The 20406-nt window shown below is 41.3% G+C and overlaps 1 protein-coding gene across 2 annotated transcripts in view; it reads left to right on the forward strand.

Moving 5' to 3' along the window:
* Nucleotides 1-6129: 6129 nt before the first annotated feature.
* Nucleotides 6130-20406, forward strand: part of ptgs1 (prostaglandin-endoperoxide synthase 1) — a 60572-nt gene continuing 46295 nt past the window's right edge. Inside the window, exons 1-2 of one of the 2 annotated variants that reach the window (XM_021605594.2) lie at nucleotides 6130-7101; nucleotides 7216-7305. In XM_021605594.2, coding sequence (XP_021461269.1) covers nucleotides 7095-7101; nucleotides 7216-7305 — 97 coding nt within the window. In that variant the 5' untranslated portion in view covers nucleotides 6130-7094. The remainder of the gene's footprint in view (nucleotides 7102-7215; nucleotides 7306-20406) is intronic. The other variant, XM_021605593.2, reaches the window with a different exon arrangement.

A 20406-nucleotide genomic window follows, 5' to 3' on the forward strand; every position in this document is an offset into this window, starting at 1 on the left:
ACCACATGTTTGATACCATTCCATTGACTGCATTCCAGACATTATTATGAACCGTCTGTTTTCCCCTCAGCAGCCTCCACTGGTGTATTCATTCCTCTAATTCTGTTGAAAAACATTTCTTAAACGGAAGCAAATGGAATGAAACGGGGATAAACATACCTGAATTTCTCCAATAGAATCTCTTGTTTGCAACTGTTGGACTAATGATTACACCCTAGATCAGCTAGATGCAGGAGAGAGTGTGCAAGGCGGTATTGAATGTGTCACTCACTGTCTGTCACCTTGATTGCTCAAACATAGGGATGGTGGAGTTAAAAAAAATATTTTATTTTCTTAGAAGTACAGAATTAGGTAGGAGGGTAAATCCATTTGAATTCAAACACTTTTTGACAGCACCCCTTTTGATTTGAACGTACCTTTCCATACATACACTACCGTTCAAAAAGTTTGGGGTCATTTAGAAATGTCCTTGTTTTTTAAAGAAAAGCAACATTTTTGTCCATTAAAATAATAAAAAATGGATCAGTGTAGACATTGTTAATGTTGTAAATGACTATTGTAGCTGGAAACGGCTGATTTGTAAAACGGCTGATTTGTAGAATATCTAAATAGGCGTACAGCGGCCCCATTATCAGCAACCATCACTCCTGTGTTCCAATGGCACGTTGTGTTAGCTAATCCGTTGTGTTAGCTAATTGATCATTAGAAAACCCTTTTGCAATTATGGTAGCACAGCTGAAAACTGTTGTACTGATTAAAGAAGCAATAAAACGGGCCTTCTTTAGACTGGTTGAGTATCTGGAGCATCAGCATTTGTGGGTTTGATTACAGGCTCAAAATGGCCAGAAACAAATACCTTTTTTTCTGAAACTCGTCAGTCTATTTTTGTTCTGAGAAATGAAGGCTATTCCATGCGAGAAATTACAAAAGGGAAAATAAATAGACAGATAAATATAGTTTGTATTTACAGTGGTGTTTGTGCTTCACTGGTTGCCCTTTTCTTGAGGTAACAGGTCACAAATATTGCTGCTGGGATGGCACATTGTGATATTTCATTGTGATAAATCCACATGTGGATTTACTCAGGAGGGTTTAGTTTTTCTTAATATTTGTTTCTTTATACATTTAGTCTGTAAGCTGTGATAGACTACACACTCCAGTAGGTAGCGACATGCACCTCTAACGTTTGTTTACGGACCACCGTAATGCAGTGAAGAAGAAAAATGAGGTTTATTTTCTTTTTTTGCCATAATTGCAAAAGGTATGGCCATGTGTCAAGTGTGTGCCGAAAGAATGTTGCTGAAGAATCTGAGGATGTACTGTGTTGCAATTGTGCTGGAAATCAAGTTCCCAATTCCCCAGAGTTTGTAGTGGCAAGGGTCAGGGCTGTACAGCAGGTCTCCTACACAGAGGCACGTGAAATAGATGAAGGAGCGCGTGGAGCTGAAGATATGGAGGTGGATGCCCCGCAGCTTGTGGGAATTCAGAGTGTTGTTTAACAGTTGAGGGAAAGTGATATGCTGATCTTGAATAAGGTAGATTTTGTGGAGTTTATTGCGCATGTGATTAATAATACTTCACAAACAAACAAGAAGTCCAAGGAACTGGCCATACCTGTATCTGCGGCTGAAAGGTTTTTGGGTCTCCAGGACTTCACACCCAAAACATTTCAAGGAATTATGTCCGAAGACACTCTTCCTTCACAGGCCCCAGAGCATGTAGTGATCGGAGTTGACATTTGAATCTGACTAAAGAAGAACTATTTGGTTTTTGTTTCTTTGTCTTTGGGAACAATTAGTGTGTTGCCCGTGGGTGGCGGCATGCACCTCTAACATATGGTTGCGGACCGCAATAATAATATAGAAGAAGAAAGATATTTCTTTCTGGAAGGGGAAAAAAAGATGACAAACACTGATGCGGATCTTGAATGTAATGGCGGTGGAATCAAGGAAAATGTGACTATTGTCCAAAAGAATGGAAAATAAAGCAAAGTAGCGTACAGTGCTGAGAGTGTCCATTCCTATCTTGTTGGAGTACAGTTTGTTGATGAGGAGCAGCTGATCGGATCACCAATCTTGAAGAATCCATTTGAGAGGTCCAAACTGGTGGAGAGAGTGCTGGGTAAAGTAAGGCTGTGGGAATCACGAGAAGTGGGCTTCTTTTGATTTCTTGTACTTCTGAGGATCAGAAGGAACGTGTGTTGCTTCTCACCCGATTTTGAGAAGTTTGACGTGTTGTGTGTGCCTCTTCGGAATAGGGCGCCCCTAGAGGGTAATATCTGGCATCTAACGGTAAATCGATGTTGTCGAGATTAAGAATATTCCAGTACTGATTTTTGCATGTCGGATGAATTGTGTGGTAAATCAAGAGAAAATGAAGAGTCTATCTGTTCTTTAGTTTTTTTACATGGAGTCTTTCCCTACTCAGGTGCAGTTGGGGTATATAAACTACCGAGTCAGAGCATTTATCCCAAGACCAATGCAGTGTGATCACTGTAAAGCTTTTTTTGTGTGTGTACCAAGTGTCTGCAGAAGGGAGAAGCCGAGATGTCTAAGTTGTGGAAAAGGTCATATCATGTGTTTTAAAAGTGATGGCAATGTGACATGTTGCAATTGTGGTGGGAACCATGAAGCCACCTCTTTGGAATGCCCGAAAAGGGTGAAAGAGAATGAGGTGGCCAAGGTCAGGGCTGTACAGAGCATTTCCTATGCAGCAGCTATTATAAAGGTTAAGGGTTTGAATGGTCTTCCTGAAGAGTCCATGGTGGTGGATAGGGCTGTGGCAGTCATGAAATTTCATCAGCTGGTGATTGTCAAGGGTCAGGGTAATGACCGTTCATTAACATAAACACATTTACCATCTCCTGGCTTCCGCACATAGCCCACAAGCCACTGATGCAGACCTTTGAAACATCTACATTTGAAAAAGTCTAATAAATCCATGTAATATAGCCTACACCATCACAATAAATCCATTATTTATTTTAGACAGGTCTAAAGAAACATGATATGAAGAAAATGTAGTCTATTTCAGAAGAACAGAATAGCATACTCTGAGTTGTCCTTATGTTAGGTCCTCATCTGGCTATGGCTATGGGCTACACTAGTTCATTTAAAGGACAAGATTTGTTTAGAATTCCGATAGCATTATTATTATTTCATAGTATGAATAATGCAATTGAACAAAGCTGAATGAAATACAAAGGATATTTTCTCCAAACGATTTGAGGGAGTGCGCACATGCTGCTACAATTTGACAAGCACTTGATAATGCCTTGAATCTCCTAGCAGCGTCCCCTTTGTGTGGCCGTAATGCACCCTAAAAAAATCCATGCCTTTTACGGCCAGTGGCCGAATATAATAATTATAATTCCCTTCTCACTGAGTGCTGCGTGCTCTGAAGCACATCTCACTCACATGGCTCTCCATCACGTGATCAGGTGTTTCTCACAGGCTACAAGTGAAGACAGACACATCAGGAACGCAACTGCGTGTGTCCTTATCCAATTCCGAGGTGCATATTCAAGAATTTGGAAGAACTGTCCACATTTACTTTTCATCAGCCAACAAGACGAGTAGGCCTAACGAACAGCAAAAGTACTAGCCTATGTCAATCTACTATCCGCCATATTACAACAGTTGACCTATTCTGTGCAATAAATAAATATTCCAAACATAGTCAGGAACAGTTGTGGAATGCTATAGATCCCAAATTAATACAACCACTAGCATCAAAACAATGTTTTTAGGCAATGAAGCTGACAACAGATCAGAACATTTAGCTTAAAATGTTGATAAACTCTTCTTCACATTATAAGTGCAGCAATGGGCACAGGGCAGTGTGAATGTTCCATTAGCAGGAAAACACCTTTATCAAAAGTGACCGCAAATGTGATTATGCATGTAATGCTTTTATTATAAAGATGCATTTTTATGGAGGAAAGGATCTTCCCCAAACTTGAAACTCACACGCTGCTTATGTATGCCAGTTAGGCTCTACACCTGTAAAGCGGATTCATGTGTTTCATTTTAAGAAGTTTTTGGCCACTTTAGTTGTGATACAAACTTTATCAAAACATATAGGTCTATGGGCTAGGCTACATGAGGTGTGATACTGACCTTATTAAAAAATATAGGTCTATGGGCTAGGCTACATGAGGTGTGATACTGACCTTATTAAAACATATAGGTCTATGGGCTAGGCTACATGAGGTGTGATACTGACCTTATTAAAACATATAGGTCTATGGGCTAGGCTACATGAGGTGTGATACTGACCTTATTAAAACATATAGGTCTATGGGCTAGGCTACATGAGGGTTGAGACTATGATTAGAAAAAGTCGCAAAAAAAGCCATTGTTTCTTGCCTTACGCTGGGCATCATTCACAAGTGATAATACATCATTCAAAAGTGATAGGCTAGTATTGTCACCCAGCAGACGATTCTTGATTTAATCTCGTCTTTACATATACTAAATAATACATGTGGGAAATTTGTTTTGATTTAGAATGGACCCTTATCATGCACCTGTCTCAAAACAGTGGCGGCGGACAAAAATACATGTAATCTATGCACTTAAATAGTGAATGGAGGACACTTTTCCCGTGGTTGATTTTCATGTCAGCCAGGTAGCCTGTACTCCTGTTGTGAAGAGAAGCAATGTGCTTAATATTAGGAAAGTTGAGAAATAAATATAGTAAGCCTAGTCTATAGAAAGATGATCACTCTGTTTTTTCTCAAGCAATTGCAATAGCTCATGGGCTCTCATGGAGTGTTTGATTAGATTTTCGATTACCTTTGCATTGATGTCAGAGTGTTTAGAGGGACAATAGAGTGCAGAGTACCAGGCAATTCGCAAGTTTGGTAGGCTACTAATGACCATCAGCAGCATCAGAGCTTGGAGAAGCCTAATTACCTTGGCTAAACGGTCACATGTAATTTGGCTGCCTTCATGACTTGTGACTGCCGATTTGGCAATAAGGTCACCCACCGTAACTGCCCTAGTGGTAGATAGGCCTTCACTGCAGGCTGCAGGGGTTGCCTTTCACCAGCAAGACCCAGATATTTTACAGGTTAAGAAGGTGTACTTTGTGGTCTTTATAGCTATGGTGATGAATGGCACTGCCAAGGACAGTGCCACAGGAAGTCCAGGAAAATAGATATCATTGTGGAGTTGTTGGAGCAGTTCCTGGGACTGAAAGCTTTCTCGTTGAAGGAATTGCATGGAGTATTGTCACGGGACGTACTAGCCCTTGATCATGACTTTCAGTTCCATTACATTACACATAAGAGTCATTGGATGAAGGTGTCTTCTGTAGGGGGGAGGTTTGTTAAGAAACGAAAAGCTTCTGAACAGCAACACACACTTTGTGGTTTGGAAGCATTAAGACTTTATCTTTAATATCGGCGAGAAATCATTAAAAAAAGGTTAAATTGATATACACCTTTATAGGGTTAGTGTTCCTACACGGCCATATTTCCATGTTACAGCGCTTGTTTACAGAAAACAGATTGAAGACAGAGTAAACTATTTGTGCTAATTAGCTATCTGCATCTCCAAACACCTGTTTGTAAACAGAAGAAAGGGAAAGAGGGATACCTAGTCATTTGTACAATTGAATGCATTCAACTGAAATGTGTCTTCCCCATTTAACCCAAGCCCTCTGAATCAGAGCGGTGCGGGGGGCTGCCATAATCGGCATCCACGTCTTCGGCGCCCAGGGAACAGTGAGTTAACTGCCTTGCTCAGGGGCAGAACGACAGATTTTTACCTTGTCAGCAGAGACACAACAAATGTGTTTTCACCCTCTGACAAATACTGTTGGCTGCAACTGAGTTAAAACCGGTTATGTTTCTAGAACTATACCACAATTGAAAATCGAATCAGGTTTAATTGGAGTATTTGCCTGTTTTGGCTCCAAGAGCCAATTCACACTTTAAACAGAACAAGTAAGGTCCTTAAACTAAGGAGTAACATTAGGCTCCTTTAGTCCAATATTGGGCTAGAGCCATATGCAAAGATTTGAAGGGAGGAACAAGTGGGAGTTTTGTTTTTGTTTTTATTTGGGTGGATGAAGTTAGTTTTCCCCATCACATATGGATTTTCTTTAAAGAAAAATGTTTTAACCCTGTCCAGTTTGTAGTGGCTATACACTTTTTTGGGGTATAGTCAGCCATAAAACCCACAGAAGAAGAGAAATGAAAGGTTTCTTTCCGTAAAAGTTCCCCACTGCAGATGACAGGATACACAGTAGCGTGTTGCATGTAGGCCTGCGCCAAATGGACGTAGCCTCATGTTTTTAAAAGTTTGTTACTTATTCTTATTTTTTCCCTCCTGCGTTGTAAATTCACACTGGGACCTGGAACTCCACATCCTAAATGATGACTCTGTACGTTTTTGTCTATCCTCCCCCGATTCAGAATGTGTAATTTTCATAATCTTTGGAACGCTTTGTGTAAGAGCTATTGAAGATTGAAATCTGAAATTGTTTAAAAAATAAAAATAAAAACTCATGTGGATTTTTCTCCATCCACCCCTGATTCAGAATAAACTATGTTCATAGTAATGGCATGTTTGGTTTAATAGCTATTGACGAGAGAACTGAATATCCAATATAAAACCATTTTACCTCTATACTGGTTACACAGTTACGATGATGATGATTTTCAGGGTGTGTAATTTGCAAAATTCAAGGATATTGCAATTGCAAGAAAAGCAAGTATTCATACTAGTTTAAAGTATCTTCACTAGGATTGTAATGCTCTCATAACAACCAATAGATGGAGCCATTAAACTACATCACACACTAGCCAATCTGGGTGTTGAGAAGGCTGCATACTGAAGTGAACCAGGAGATGGGGAGCTACACTACTCGTTTCGCTCCTACATTCTTGCAGTCATAATGTCCTGTATGTAATTCTGTGTGGACTTGTCAGTTTTTAGATGGTATCTAAACAGTTTCCTGTCAGAAAATACTTCGTTTCGGGTATGGGTGTTTATTTATGAGAGTACTCTAATAACTACTTTTTGTTGCACTGTCTTACTGAGAAGAGCGCGTGCTTTGAAGGTGCGTTTTATGCAGGACATCTTACAATGAGAGGTGAGTTCCTTATAATTAATTCCCCCCCCCCCCGAACATATTTAATCAAAGTCGCCAACCCTGGTTAGTATAGGTTGTTTCTCAATTAATTAACTCTGATAATTGTGTTTCTAGAGTGCATCGTGTGCGTATGGGCGTTTATCCTGCTGCTAAGGTTACCAACATGTGCAGGGGAAGAGATCAGAGACGCCTCTGCGAATGTTGGTAAGCGTAATATCTTGTATTATTATAACCTATAGTATTATTCAGGGGTGCCAAGTTTTCCAGGGGTGTCAATTTTTTTTCCGTGGGTCCGGCCCAGGAAACAAAATCTGTTTTAAAGCGAATTTCCTGAAAATCTACATGTTTTCTCATGGTTTAGCCGTAGGCCCTTTTTAAAACACTGGTCAGATGTATTAAGGTTTATTTTAAATATACACACTCAAAACTCGACGACTTGGTTTAAGTTACTTTCAGATGATTTGGCCATTGAATTTAGAGTATGCTAACTGTATATGATATTAATGGTTGGTGGCAGTGGCTAACCATAGTACGAATTGCAGTCTCTCCTTGACTTTAAGAACCCAACATGTAAATTCAAACTTTAGCTAATCCTGCCTTGAGTTACAGGTAACTGTCAAAATAAAGGAAACCCCAATATAGTGTCTTAATTAGGCGTTGGGCCAACATGAGCCGCCAGAACAGCTTCAATGTGCCTTGGCATAGATTCTACAAGTGTCTGGAACTCTATTGGAGGAATTCAACACCATTCTTCCATGAGAAATTCCATAATTTGCTGTTCTGTTGATAGTGGTGGGAAACCGCTGTTTTAGGTGGCTCCAGAATCTCCCATAAGTTTTCAATTGGGTTGAGATCTTGTGACTGAGATACGCGCGCACACACCCAATTTTTTTACATTTATCACATTTGCCGAATACAACAGGTGTAAACTTGACAGTGAAATGTTTGCTTAATACGAGCCCTTCCCAACGATGCAGAGTTAAAAAGTAAGAATAAAATGTTAACACTTGGAATAAAATACAAGAATGAAGCTATATGCAGGAAGTACCAGTACCAGATCAATGTGCAGGATTACAAAGCATTTGTGCATTCCAAAAGTATTCATACCCCTTGACTTAATCCACATTTTGTTGTAACAGCCTGAATTCAAAATTGATTAAGTATATTATTTTTCTCACCCATCTACACAAAATACCCTATAATGACAGTGTCAAATTCATTGAAAATTAAATACAGCAGCGGTCTAAGACACTGCATTTCAGTGCAAGAGGCGTCACTACAATCCCTGGTTCGAACAGCAATCTTCAAGTCTTTCCACAGATTTTCAATGGGATTCAAGTATCCTCATCAAGGATTTGGCTCTGTTCATTGTTCCCTTTATCCCTACCAGTCTCCCAGTTGCTGAAAAACATGAAATCACATTTTACATTTTTTATTGGTTGCATACACATATTTAGCAGATTTTATTGCAGGTGTAGCGAAATACTTGTATTCCTAGCTCCATCAGTGCAGTAATATCTAACAATACACACATCTAAAGGTAAAATGGGATTAAGACCTATATAGACATGTAGTGTTTGTGTGTTAGATATATAAATAAACAACACGCACAGAGTACCAGTCAAAAGCTTGGACACACCTACTCATTCCAGGGTTTTTCTTTATTTGTAAAGACATCAAAACTATGAAATAACACATGGAATCATATAGTAACCAAAAAAGTGTTATATGAATTAAAATATATTTTAGATTCTTCAAAGTAGCCACCCTTTGCCTTGATGACAGCTTTGCACACTCTTGGCATCCTCTCAACCAGCTTCACATGAAATGCTTTTCCAACACTCTTGAAGGAGTTCCCACACATGCTGAGCATTTGTTGGCTGCTTTTCCTTCACTCTGCTGTCCAACTCATCCAAAATCATCTCAATTGGGTTGATTGTGGAGGCCAGGTCATCTGATGAAACACTCCATCACTCTCCTTGTTCAAATAGCCCTTACACAGCCTCAAGGTGTGTTTTGGGTGATTGTCCTGTTGAAAAACAAATGATACTCCCACTAAGCGCAAACCCGATGGGAGGGTGTATCGCTGCAGAATTCTGTGGTAGCCATGGTGGTTAAGTATGCCTTAAATTCTAAATAAGTCACTGACAGTGTCACCAGCAAAGCACATCCACACCATCACACCTCCTCCTTTATGCTTCATGGTGGGAACCACAAATGTGGAGATCATCCGTTCACCTACTCTGGGTCTCAGAAAGACAGCGGTTGGAACCAAAAATCTCAAATTTGGCCTCATCAGATTTCCACTGGTCTAATGTCCATTGCTCGTGTTTCTTGGCCCAAGCAAGTTTCTTCTTCTTATTGGTGTCCTTTAGTAGTGGTTTCTTTGCAGCAATTCAACCATGAAGGCCTGATTCACGCAGTCTCCTCTGAACAGTTGGTGTTGATGTGTCTGTTACTTGAACTCTGTGAAGCATTTATTCGGGCTGCAATTTCTGAGACTGGTAACTCTAACTTATCCTCTGCAGCAGAGGTACCTTGGGGTCTTCCTTTCCTGTGGCGGTCCTCATGAGAGCCAGTTTCATCATTGCGGTTGATTGTATATGCGACTGCACTAGAAATAAACGTTTCATATATACACTACCACTCAAGTTTGGGGTCACAGCTTTTCTTTCAAAAACAAGGAAATTCCCCCCAAAAATTTTGCCCATTTAAAATAACATCAAATTGATTAGAAATACAGTGTAGACATTGTTAATGTTGTAAATGACTATTGTAGCTGGAAACAGCTGATTCTTAATGGAATATCTACATAGGCATACAAAGGCCCATTTATCTGCAACCATCACTCCTATGTTCCAATGGCACGTTGTGTTAGCCTTTTTAAAATGATAAACTTGGATTAGCTAATTGATCATTAGAATCCCCTTTTGCAATTATGTTAGCACAGCTGAAAACTGGCTTTCTTTAGACTAGTTGAGTATCTGGAGCATCAGCATTTGTGGGTTCAATTACAGGCTCAAAATGTCCAGAAACAAATACCTTTCTTTGGAAATTCATCAGTCTAATCTTATTCTGAGAAATGAAGGCTATTCCATGCGAGAAATTGCCAAGAAGCTGAAGATCTCGTACAACGCTGTGTACTACTCCCTTCACAAAACAGCGCAAACTGGCTCTAACCAGAATAAAAAGATGAGGTGGAGGCCCCAGTGCACAACTGAGCAAGAGGACAAGTATATCGGTGTCTAGTTTGAGAAACACACGCCTCACAAGTCCTCAACTGGCAGCTTCATTAAATAGTACCCGCAAAACAAGTCTTAACGTCAACCGTGAAGAGGTGACTCTGGGATGCTGGCCTTCTAGGCAGAGTTGCAAAAAGAGAGCCATATCTCAGACTGGCCAATAAGATTAAGATGGGCAAAATAACACATACACTGGACAGAGGAACTCTGCCTAGAAGGCCAGCATCCCGGAGTTGCCTCTTCATTGTTTTAACACTTTTTTGGTTCTACATGATTCCATATGTGTTATTTCATAGTTTTGATGTCTTCACTATTTATCTACAATGTAGAAAATGGTAAAAGTAAAGAAACTATTGAATGAGTAGGTGTGTCCAAACTTTTGACTGGTACAGTATGTACTTCAGATATTTCTGCAATACATTTGCCAACATTTCTAAACATGTTTTCACTTTGTCATTATGGGGTATTGTGTGTAGGTGGGTGAGTGTTTATTTATTTAATCCATTTTGAATTCAGGCTTTAACACAACATGTGGATTAAGTCAAGGCGGTATGTATACTCGTTGAAGGTACTGTATCTACATGAATGCAGGTTAAAGTGACTAGGTATCAGGATTGATGATGATAATAGTAAAGAACAGAGTAGCAGAAGCATATGATGAGTGCAAAGGTGTGTTTGTGTTGTGTGTGTGTGTGTATATATATATATATATATATATATATATATATATTTTATTTATTTATTTATTTGTATTGTGAGTGTGCATAGGGTCAGTGCAGATAGTCTGTGTAACCATTTAATTAACCATTTTAGCAGTCTTATTGCTATTTAGCGGTATTTTTGCTTGGGTGTAGAAGCTGTCTCGGAGCCTGTTGGTCCGAGAGCCGATGCTCCGGTACTGTTTGCCGGGGGGTAGCAGCAGTCTATGGCTTGGATACTTGGAAAAACACAGATACACTTTAAACCCCCTATGGTTCTTTGAGACCCTTCATTCAAAGTCACTGAGATCTTCTAGCCATGGTAGCCAAAATAATGGCCATTTTTATAAATGACCCTAAGCATGGTGGGCTGTTAATTGCTTAATTTACTCAGGAACTACACCTGTGTGAAGCACCTGCTTTCAATATGCTTTATCCCTTATTTACTCAAGCGTTTCCTTTATTTTGTCAGGTACCTGTAACTCTCCAAGAGGGTTGGCTTCCCACCCCTGATCTTTTCCCCAAATACTGGGAGTTTGAATATGTTCGTGTGACATTGGATTTCTACACAATTACCCCACATTCAAGAAAACCTTGCCATCTTACATAGGCAAGATCTTTTGCTGTTATGATTACCTTTTTTGCCTAGCAGCTTGTGCGCTATATTAAAATGTCAAAACAGGATATTTAAGGCAAGGCACATTTCTCATTTTATGACTTAGCCTATATTCATCACTGTCCATAAATGCTTATTACATTTATTTTCAAAGACACAAGTTGGCATATTAGATTTTAAATACAGAATTTACTGACGTAATTAGGCTAAGTGAAATAAAAGTATGAGGAATAACAGTGTTTTTGGTGAGATATGCACACAAATTAACCTATGTTTTAGCCCCTTGTAAGGGATGGGAATTGTTCTACAGAGATTTTTCTGTCACAGAAAGCCTTTGCCGTCTAAGCGTTTATTTTCAGGATGCGTAAATCCAAACTGCAACACCTACTCATTCAAGGGTTTTCTTAATTTTTTAAAACTATTTTCTACATTGTAGAATAGTAGTGAAGACTTAAACTATGAAAGAACACATATGGAATCATGTAGTAACCAAAAAAGTGCTAAACAAATCAACATATATTTTATATTTGAGATTCTTCAAATAGCCACCCTGTACTCTGCACACTTGGCATTTTCTCTCAACCAGCTTCACCTGGAATGCTTTTCCAACAGTCTTAAAGGAGTTCCCACATATGCTGAGCACTTGTTGGCTGCTTTTCCTTCACTCTGTGGTCCGACTTATCCCTCAATGAGCTTGACACCTTGATAAGATAATTTCCCGACGATGGCTCACCTCTCTTCGTACTTGGCGACTTCAACCTGCCAATATCTGCCTTCAAATTAATTTATTTCCAACTCTCTTTCCCCTCCTTGCCTCTTTTGGCCTCACCCTTTACCAATCCCTTCCATCTCACACGGCAGGCAATACGCTTGACCTTATCTTTACTAGAGTCTTCTTTCCTACTAATCTCACTGCAACCCCCTTCCAGGTCTCTGATCACTACTTTGTTTCTTTTTCTGTCTCCCTTTCCTCCAACCCTAACCACTCAGCCCCTACCCAGATGGTAACTACTACTCTTTCCTTTTCTATCCAATCATCTCTCCCTTCTGCTAAATCCTTCTCCCTGCCGCCTCTTCGACCCTACCCTCCTCCCTTTCTGCATCCTATGACTCGCTGTCCCGTTTCCTCCTGGCTGGCTCGGCCCTTCCCTTCTGCTCCGTGGCTGAGCTTACAGAACAGGGCTGTGGGCAACTGAGCGAAAATGTAGAAAAACCTATGTTCTGGAGGACCTATCATCCTTTCCCTCCCTCCTCTCTACCCTCTTCCTCTGTATCTGCTGCTAAAGCCACTTTCTAAATGTCAATCTTCTGCCTCTAACCCTAGCAAACTATTTTCCATTTTCTCCTCCCTACTTAATCCTCCACCCCTCCTCCTCCCTCTCTGTGGATGACTTTGTCAACCACTTTGGAAAAAAAGGTTGACGACATCCGCTACTCATACACTCAGCATATTGTGTCCACTCACACAGAATTACACTACGCCTTGACCTCTTTCTCCCCCCTCTCTCCAGATGACATCCTGTCACTAGTGAGGTCTGGCCGCTTGACCCCCATCCCCTCCTTCCTTCTCCAGACCATCTCTGGAGACCTTCTCCCATTTCTCACTTCCCTCATCAACTCATCCCTGACCACTGGCTGCATCCCCTCTGACTTCAAAATGGCCTGAGTTGCTGCCCTCCTCAAGAAACCAACACTTGACTCAACTGTCAAAAACTATAAACCTGTCTCCCTTTCGTTTCTTTCCAAAACACTTGAGCGTGCTGTCTCTGATCAACTTTCTCGTTATCTCTCTCAGAACTCTCATCTTGACCCTAACCAGTCAGGCTTCAAGACGGGTCACTCAACCAAGACTGCTCTTTTCTGTGTCACGGAGGCTCTTCCCCCTGCCAAAGCTGACTCTCTCTCCTCTGTTCTCATCCTCCTAGATCTATCTGCTGTTTTGGACAACGTGAACCATCAGATACTCCTCTCCACCTTCTTTAGGCTGGGCGTCTCAGGCTCTGCACACTCTTGGATTGCATCCTACCAGGCAGGCCGCTCCTACCATGTGACGTGGAGATGATCTGTGTCTGCACCCCAGGCCCTCTTCTCTCTATACACCAAGTCACACTGCTCCATCATATCCTCACATGGTCTCTCCTATCATTGCTATGTGGATGACACTCAACTACTCGCCCCCCACCCCCCTTCTGACACCCAGGTGTGGCGACAAGCATCTCTGTGTGCCTGACATACATCTCAACTTGGATGTCGGCCCACCACCTGAAGCTCAACCTCGACAAGGTGAAACTACTCTTCCTCCCTGGAAAGTCCTGCCTGCTCAAAGACCTCTCCATCATGGTTGACAACTCCAGTGTCACCCTCCCAGAGTGCAAAGAAGCTTGGTGTGACCCTGGACAACACCCTGTCGTTCTCTGCAAACATCAAGGCAGTGACCCGCTCCTGCAGGTTCATGCTCTACAACATCCGTAGAGTCCGACCCTACCTTGGGTCGTGGGGCGGCAGCGTAGCCTACTGGTTAGAGCGTTGGACTAGTAACCGAAAGGTTGCAAGATCGAATCCCCGAGCTGACAAGATACAAATCTGTCATTCTGCCCCTGAACAAGGCAGTTAACCAACTCTTCCTAGGCTGTCATTGAGAATAAGAATTTGTTCTTAACTGACTTGCCTAGTTAAATAAAGGTAAAAAAATATATATTTAAAAATCCTTACACAGGAAGTGGCGCATGTCCTAATCTAGGCACTTGTCCTCTCCTGTCTGGACTATAGCAACACGCTGTTGGCTGGGCTCCCCACTTGTGCCATCAAACCCCTGCAACGAATGCAGCAGCTCACCTGGTTTTCAACCTTGCCAATTTCTCTCATGTCACCCTGCTCATCCGCACACTCCACTGGCTTCCAGTTGAATCTCGCATCCACTATAAGACCTTGGTGCTTAACTACGGAACAGCAAGAGGGACTACCCCTCCCTACTTTCAGGCTATGCTCAAACCCTACACTCCAACCTGAGCACTGCGTTCTGCCACCTCAGGTCTCTTGGCCCTCCCACCCCTATGGAAGGGCAGCTCCCGCTCAGCCCAGTCCAAGCTCTCCTTTGTCCTGGCACCCCTATGGTGGAACCAGCTTCCCCTTGACGCTCGGACAACAGTCTCTGCCCATCTTCTGAAAACATCTGAAACAATACCTCTTCAAACAGTATCTTTAAATAATCCTCCTCCCACCCCACCTTCTAGCTCTGACACTACTGACAGCTACATTGAGGTAAAATGTACTTTCTATGCCTGTGATATGTGTAGCTATCTTAAGATGAATGCACTTGCTCTTATCCAGAGCGACTTATAGTGTCTGCTAAATGACTCGAATGTAAATAGAAGTCCACTCTAAAATATGCAGTTTTGTCACACACCACAATGCCACAGATGTCTCAAGTTTTGAGGAAGCATGCAATTGGCATGCTGACTGCAAGAATGTCCGCCAGAGCATTAAATGGTCATAAGTCATTTTAGAGAATTTGGCAATACGTCCAACCGGCCTCACAACTACAGACCACGTGTAACTATGCTAGCCCAGGACCTCCACATCCTGCTTCTTCACCTGCAGGATAATCTGAGACAAGCCTCCCAGACGGTTGATAAAACTGGGTTTGGACAGCTAGGGTTGTTACGGTGAGCATATTACCGCCACAAGTCATGGCCGCAGTCAAATTCCACCTGACCGTTTAGTCAAGGTAACTCGGATTCTCCAAAACTGAGCTCTGATGCCGCTGATGGTCATTAGTAGCCTACCAAACTTGCTAACGGACAGTTGCTAATGGCCTGGTACTCAGCGCTCTATTGTCTCTCTATCACTCTGACGTCAATGCAAATGCTATTGCATTAGAGGCCATGAGCTCATGTTGCAAAACATTTCTATAGACTATGACAACTGTTTTGATGGCCTCTTAAAAAGAGGATCCCATCAGCTTTCTATAGGCTAGACCTACTATATTTATTTAGTTTATTTCTCAACGTTCCTAATATTAAACACATTGCTTTGCTTTACATCAGGATTATAGCTTACCAGGCTGGCATAAAAATGTACTGTGGGGAAAAGCTTCCTCCATTAGCTATTTAGGTGCATATGACAATTTTTTTTCCCCCCCTGACCCTGTTCTGACAGGTGCATGATAATGTTACATTCTAAATCAAAACTAATTTCATACGCATATATTATTTAGTATATGTAAAGAAAAGATTCAATTGAAAATAGTCTGATGGGTGACAATATTATCACTTGTGAATTATGCCCAGCATGTGCAGTCTAAGGTGAGAAACGGCAGGATTTTTTTTTTGACTTTTTCAAATCATAGTTGCACACATGTAGCCTAGTCCATAGGCCTATATGTTTTGATAAGGTTTGTATTACAACTAAAATGGCCAAATGACTCCAAACGTCGCCTATAGGCCAAGGACCCATGCAACACGGTTGGAGTGGACATAGCCTACAGAGCCTAGTGAAACCTCTATTCTTATAAGCCTAGTCATTGCGCAATTGGGTGTGAAAAGAGTTTTGACTAGCCACTATTTTAAAAGAAGAAGCTTTCTCATGCTTATATATTTATTGCGAAATTAAGCACATTTAATCTGCTTTACAACATACAGTATGTGGTGTGTGTGTTTTCAAGTTTGGGGAAGCACATTTTCACCATAAAAATGAACCTCTATAATAAAACATTACATTAGTTTTCACATTTGCAGACTAGCCTACTATTCGTAATGTGATGAGTAGATTGGATAGTCATAATGTAGGCTAATTTAACTCGATCACTGTTCGCAAAAAAAGACAGTTCAATGCATGGCTGAGCGCATATGGAGTAGGCTATAAGCTATTTCAGCTGACTTGTGTTTCTACTTTCTTCGACTGGGAAAAATGTGGCCTTTTTATAAACATATTTTCATGCAATTCTACCACACTTTATATGACTGGAGACAGAAGAATCTTTTCTAATAAGACAAATTTCAGAGTAGCCTACACTGCTGACACTGACAAAGATTAATACAAATGACGACGTCCATATAACAAGCCTAAGCGAAGGTGAGGCACACACATAATATGACGTCCATATAACAAGCCTAAGCGAAGGTGAGGCACACACATAATATGACGTCCATATAACAAGCCTAAGCGAAGGTGAGGCACACACATAATATGACGTCCATATAACAAGCCTAAGAGAAGGTGAGGCACACACATAATATGACGTCCATATAACAAGCCTAAGCGAAGGTGAGGCACACACATAATATGACGTCCATATAACAAGCCTAAGCGAAGGTGAGGCACACACATAATATGACGTCCATATAACAAGCCTAAGAGAAGGTGAGGCACACACATAATATGACGTCCATATAACAAGCCTAAGAGAAGGTGAGGCACACACATAATATGACGTCCATATAACAAGCCTAAGAGAAGGTGAGGCACACACATAATATGACGTCCATATAACAAGCCTAAGAGAAGGTGAGGCACACACATAATATGACGTCCATATAACAAGCCTAAGAGGTGAGGCACACACATAATATGACGTCCATATAACAAGCCTAAGAGGTGAGGCACACACATAATATGACGTCCATCTAAACTGGAGGAGGAAATTGTTGTTCAAAACAAACTTCAGTAGCACTGAACCTACATTGATAAATAGTGAATATGCTCTCCGCTGGTGCTAGTAAAATAGGCTATACGGTTGTTCACTCAATTGATTTGAGAATTTTGATAACTAAAAAACAGTATTTTATGTATTCTCTTTTAAAGCAAAACCATTTGTTTTCCAAACTGTTTTCCCGCAATTATATTTTGAAATAATGCTATATCCCTTGCTTTGCCTCCTACTTTTCACAGACAGTCGTAACTCAACAATAATGTGCCCAAATTGCCCGCGCTGCCTTTCCTTCCAACGGTAGGCAATGCGATTTTTAGAACACTCTACAACGTATTTTTTAATTTTTTTTTTACCCCTTTTTCTCCCCAATTTCGTGGTATCCAATTGTTGTAGTAGCTACTATCTTGTCTCATCGCTACAACTCCCGTACGGGCTCAGGAGAGACAAAGGTTGAAAGTCGTGCGTCCTCCGATACACAACCCAACCAAGCCGCACTGCTTCTTAACACAGCGCACATCCAACCCGGAAGCCAGCCGCACCAATGCGCCGGAGGAAACACCGTGCACCTGGCCTTGGTTAGCGCTCACTGCGCCCAGCCCGCCACAGGAGTCGCTGGTGCGCGATGAGACAAGGACACCCCTACCGACCAAGCCCTCCCTAACCCGGGCGACGCTAGGCCAATTGTGCGTCGCCCCACGGACCTCCCGGTCGCGGCCGGTCTACAACGTATTTTTGATCCTTTATGGACAAATTTTATCTTTTAGTAGCCTATTTTTGAATGATTTCTGTATAGACAGGCGTATGGATTACATGTTTGTTTTTTTGTAGGGCATTCTAAATCAAAAATAATTCCACACATATATTAGGCTATATGTAAAGACTAGATTAAATTAAGAAATGTCTGATGGGTGAGAATATTATCAAGTGCTTGTCAAATTGTGCATGAGAGACTGAAGTGTGAGCAGCCTGCACAAAAAAACCCAGAGCAGAGCTCATGCCTTTCCATGCAACTTTTTCAAATCATCATTAGTGGCATCATGCAGCCTTAGGCTATATGTTTGGATTTTTTTTATACATTCTAACGTTTTTCACAACTGAAGTAGCATAAATAACTCTAAATTAAGCATATAACATGCATTCGGAAAGTTTTCAGACCCCTTCCCTTTTTTCCACATGCTACGTTACAGACTTATTCTAAAATATATATATTTTTAAATTCCCTCATCAATCTACACATAATACCCCATAATGACAAAGTGAAAAGAGGTTTCAGAATTTCACATTTATTAAAAATGTAAAATAATATATATTTCAGATAAGTATTCAGACCCTTTGCTATGACACTCTAAATTTAGCTCAGGTTCATCCTGCTTCTTCAATTGATCATCCTTGATGTTTCTACAACTTGATTGGAGTCCACCTGTGGTAAATTAAATTGATTGGACATGATTTGGAAAGGCACACACATGTCTATATAAGGTCTCACAGTTGACAGTGCATGTCAGAGCAAAAACGAAGCCATGAGGTTGAAGGAATTGTCCGTAGAGCTTTGAGACAGGATTGTGTCGAAGCACAGATCTGGGGAAGGGTACCAAAAAATGTCTGCTGCATTGAAGGTCGCCAAGAACACAGTGGCCTCCATCATTCTTAAATGGAAGATGTTTGGAAACACCAAGACTCTTCCTAGAGCTGGCCACCTGGCCAAACTGAGCAGTCAGGGGAGAAGGACCTTGATCAGGGAGGTGACCTGATGGTCACTCTGTAAGAGTTCCTAGGTGGAGATGGGAGAACCTTCCAGAAGAACAAACATATCTTCAGCACTCCACAAATCAGGCCTTTATGGTAGAGTGGCCAGATGGAAGCCACTTCTCAGTAAAAGGCACATGGCAGCCGGCTTGGAGTTTGCCAAAAGGCACCTAAATGACTGACCATGAAAAACAAGATTCTCTGATCTGGTGAAACCAATATTGAGCACTTTGGCCTGAATGCCAAGCGTCGCATCTGGAGGAAACCTGGCACCATCCCTACGGTGAAGCATCGTGATGGCAGCATCATGCTGTGGGGATGTTTTTCAGCGGCAGGAACTGGTAGACTAGTCAGGATTGATGGGAAGATCAACGGAGCAAAATACAAAGAGATCCTTGATGAAAACCTGCTCCAGAGCACCCAAGACCTCAGACTGGGCTGAATGTTCACCTTCCAACAGAACAACGACCCTAAGCACAAAGCTAAGACAACGCAGGAGTGGCTTCGGGACAAACCTCAATGTCCTTGAGTGGCCCAGCCATAGCCCGGACTTGAACCTGATCGAACATCTCTGGAGAGACCTGAAAATAGCTGTGCAGTTTTGCTTCCTATCCAACCTGACAGAGCTAGAGAGGATCTGCAGAGAAGGTGAGAAACTTCCCAAATATAGGTGTTCCAAGCTTGTATCCAAGAAGGTGGCAGGTGGTTAGAGCATTGGGCCAGTAACCGAAAGGTTGCTGGATCAAATCCCCGAGCTGACAGGTAAAAAATCTGTCGTTCTGCCTCTGAACATGGCAGTTAACCCACTGTTCCCCGGTAGGCCATCATTGTAAATAAGAATTTGTTCTTAAGTGACTTGCCTAGTAAAGTAAAGGTTCTATACAGTTGAAGTCAGAAGTTTACATGCACTTAAGTTGGAGTCATTAAAACGCATTTTTCAACCATGCCAAAACAATCGTTTGTTAATTAACAAGACATTTGTGGAAAGTCGGTTAGGACATCTACTTTGTGCATGACACAAGTAATTTTTCCAACAATTGTTTAGACAGATTATTTCACTTATAATTCACTGTACTGAGTAAAGGGTCTGAATACTTATGTAAATGTGATATTTCTGTTTCATTTTTTTATACATTTGCAAACATTTCTAAAAACCTGTTTGCTTTGTCATTATAGGGTATTGTGTTAATATTGCTGAGATTAGGATGTTTTAAAATCCGTTTTAGAATAAGGCTGTAACCTAACATTTTGGGGAAGAAGTCAAGGGGTCCTAATACTTTCCGAATGCGCTGTAGGTGGACCTGTTTCTTTGTTAACCGCTCGACACAGAATAGCCACGTGCCAGCCACTCCC

The sequence above is a fragment of the Oncorhynchus mykiss genome, chromosome 6 (assembly GCF_013265735.2).
Source record: "Oncorhynchus mykiss isolate Arlee chromosome 6, USDA_OmykA_1.1, whole genome shotgun sequence".
Classification (NCBI taxonomy): domain Eukaryota; kingdom Metazoa; phylum Chordata; class Actinopteri; order Salmoniformes; family Salmonidae; genus Oncorhynchus; species Oncorhynchus mykiss.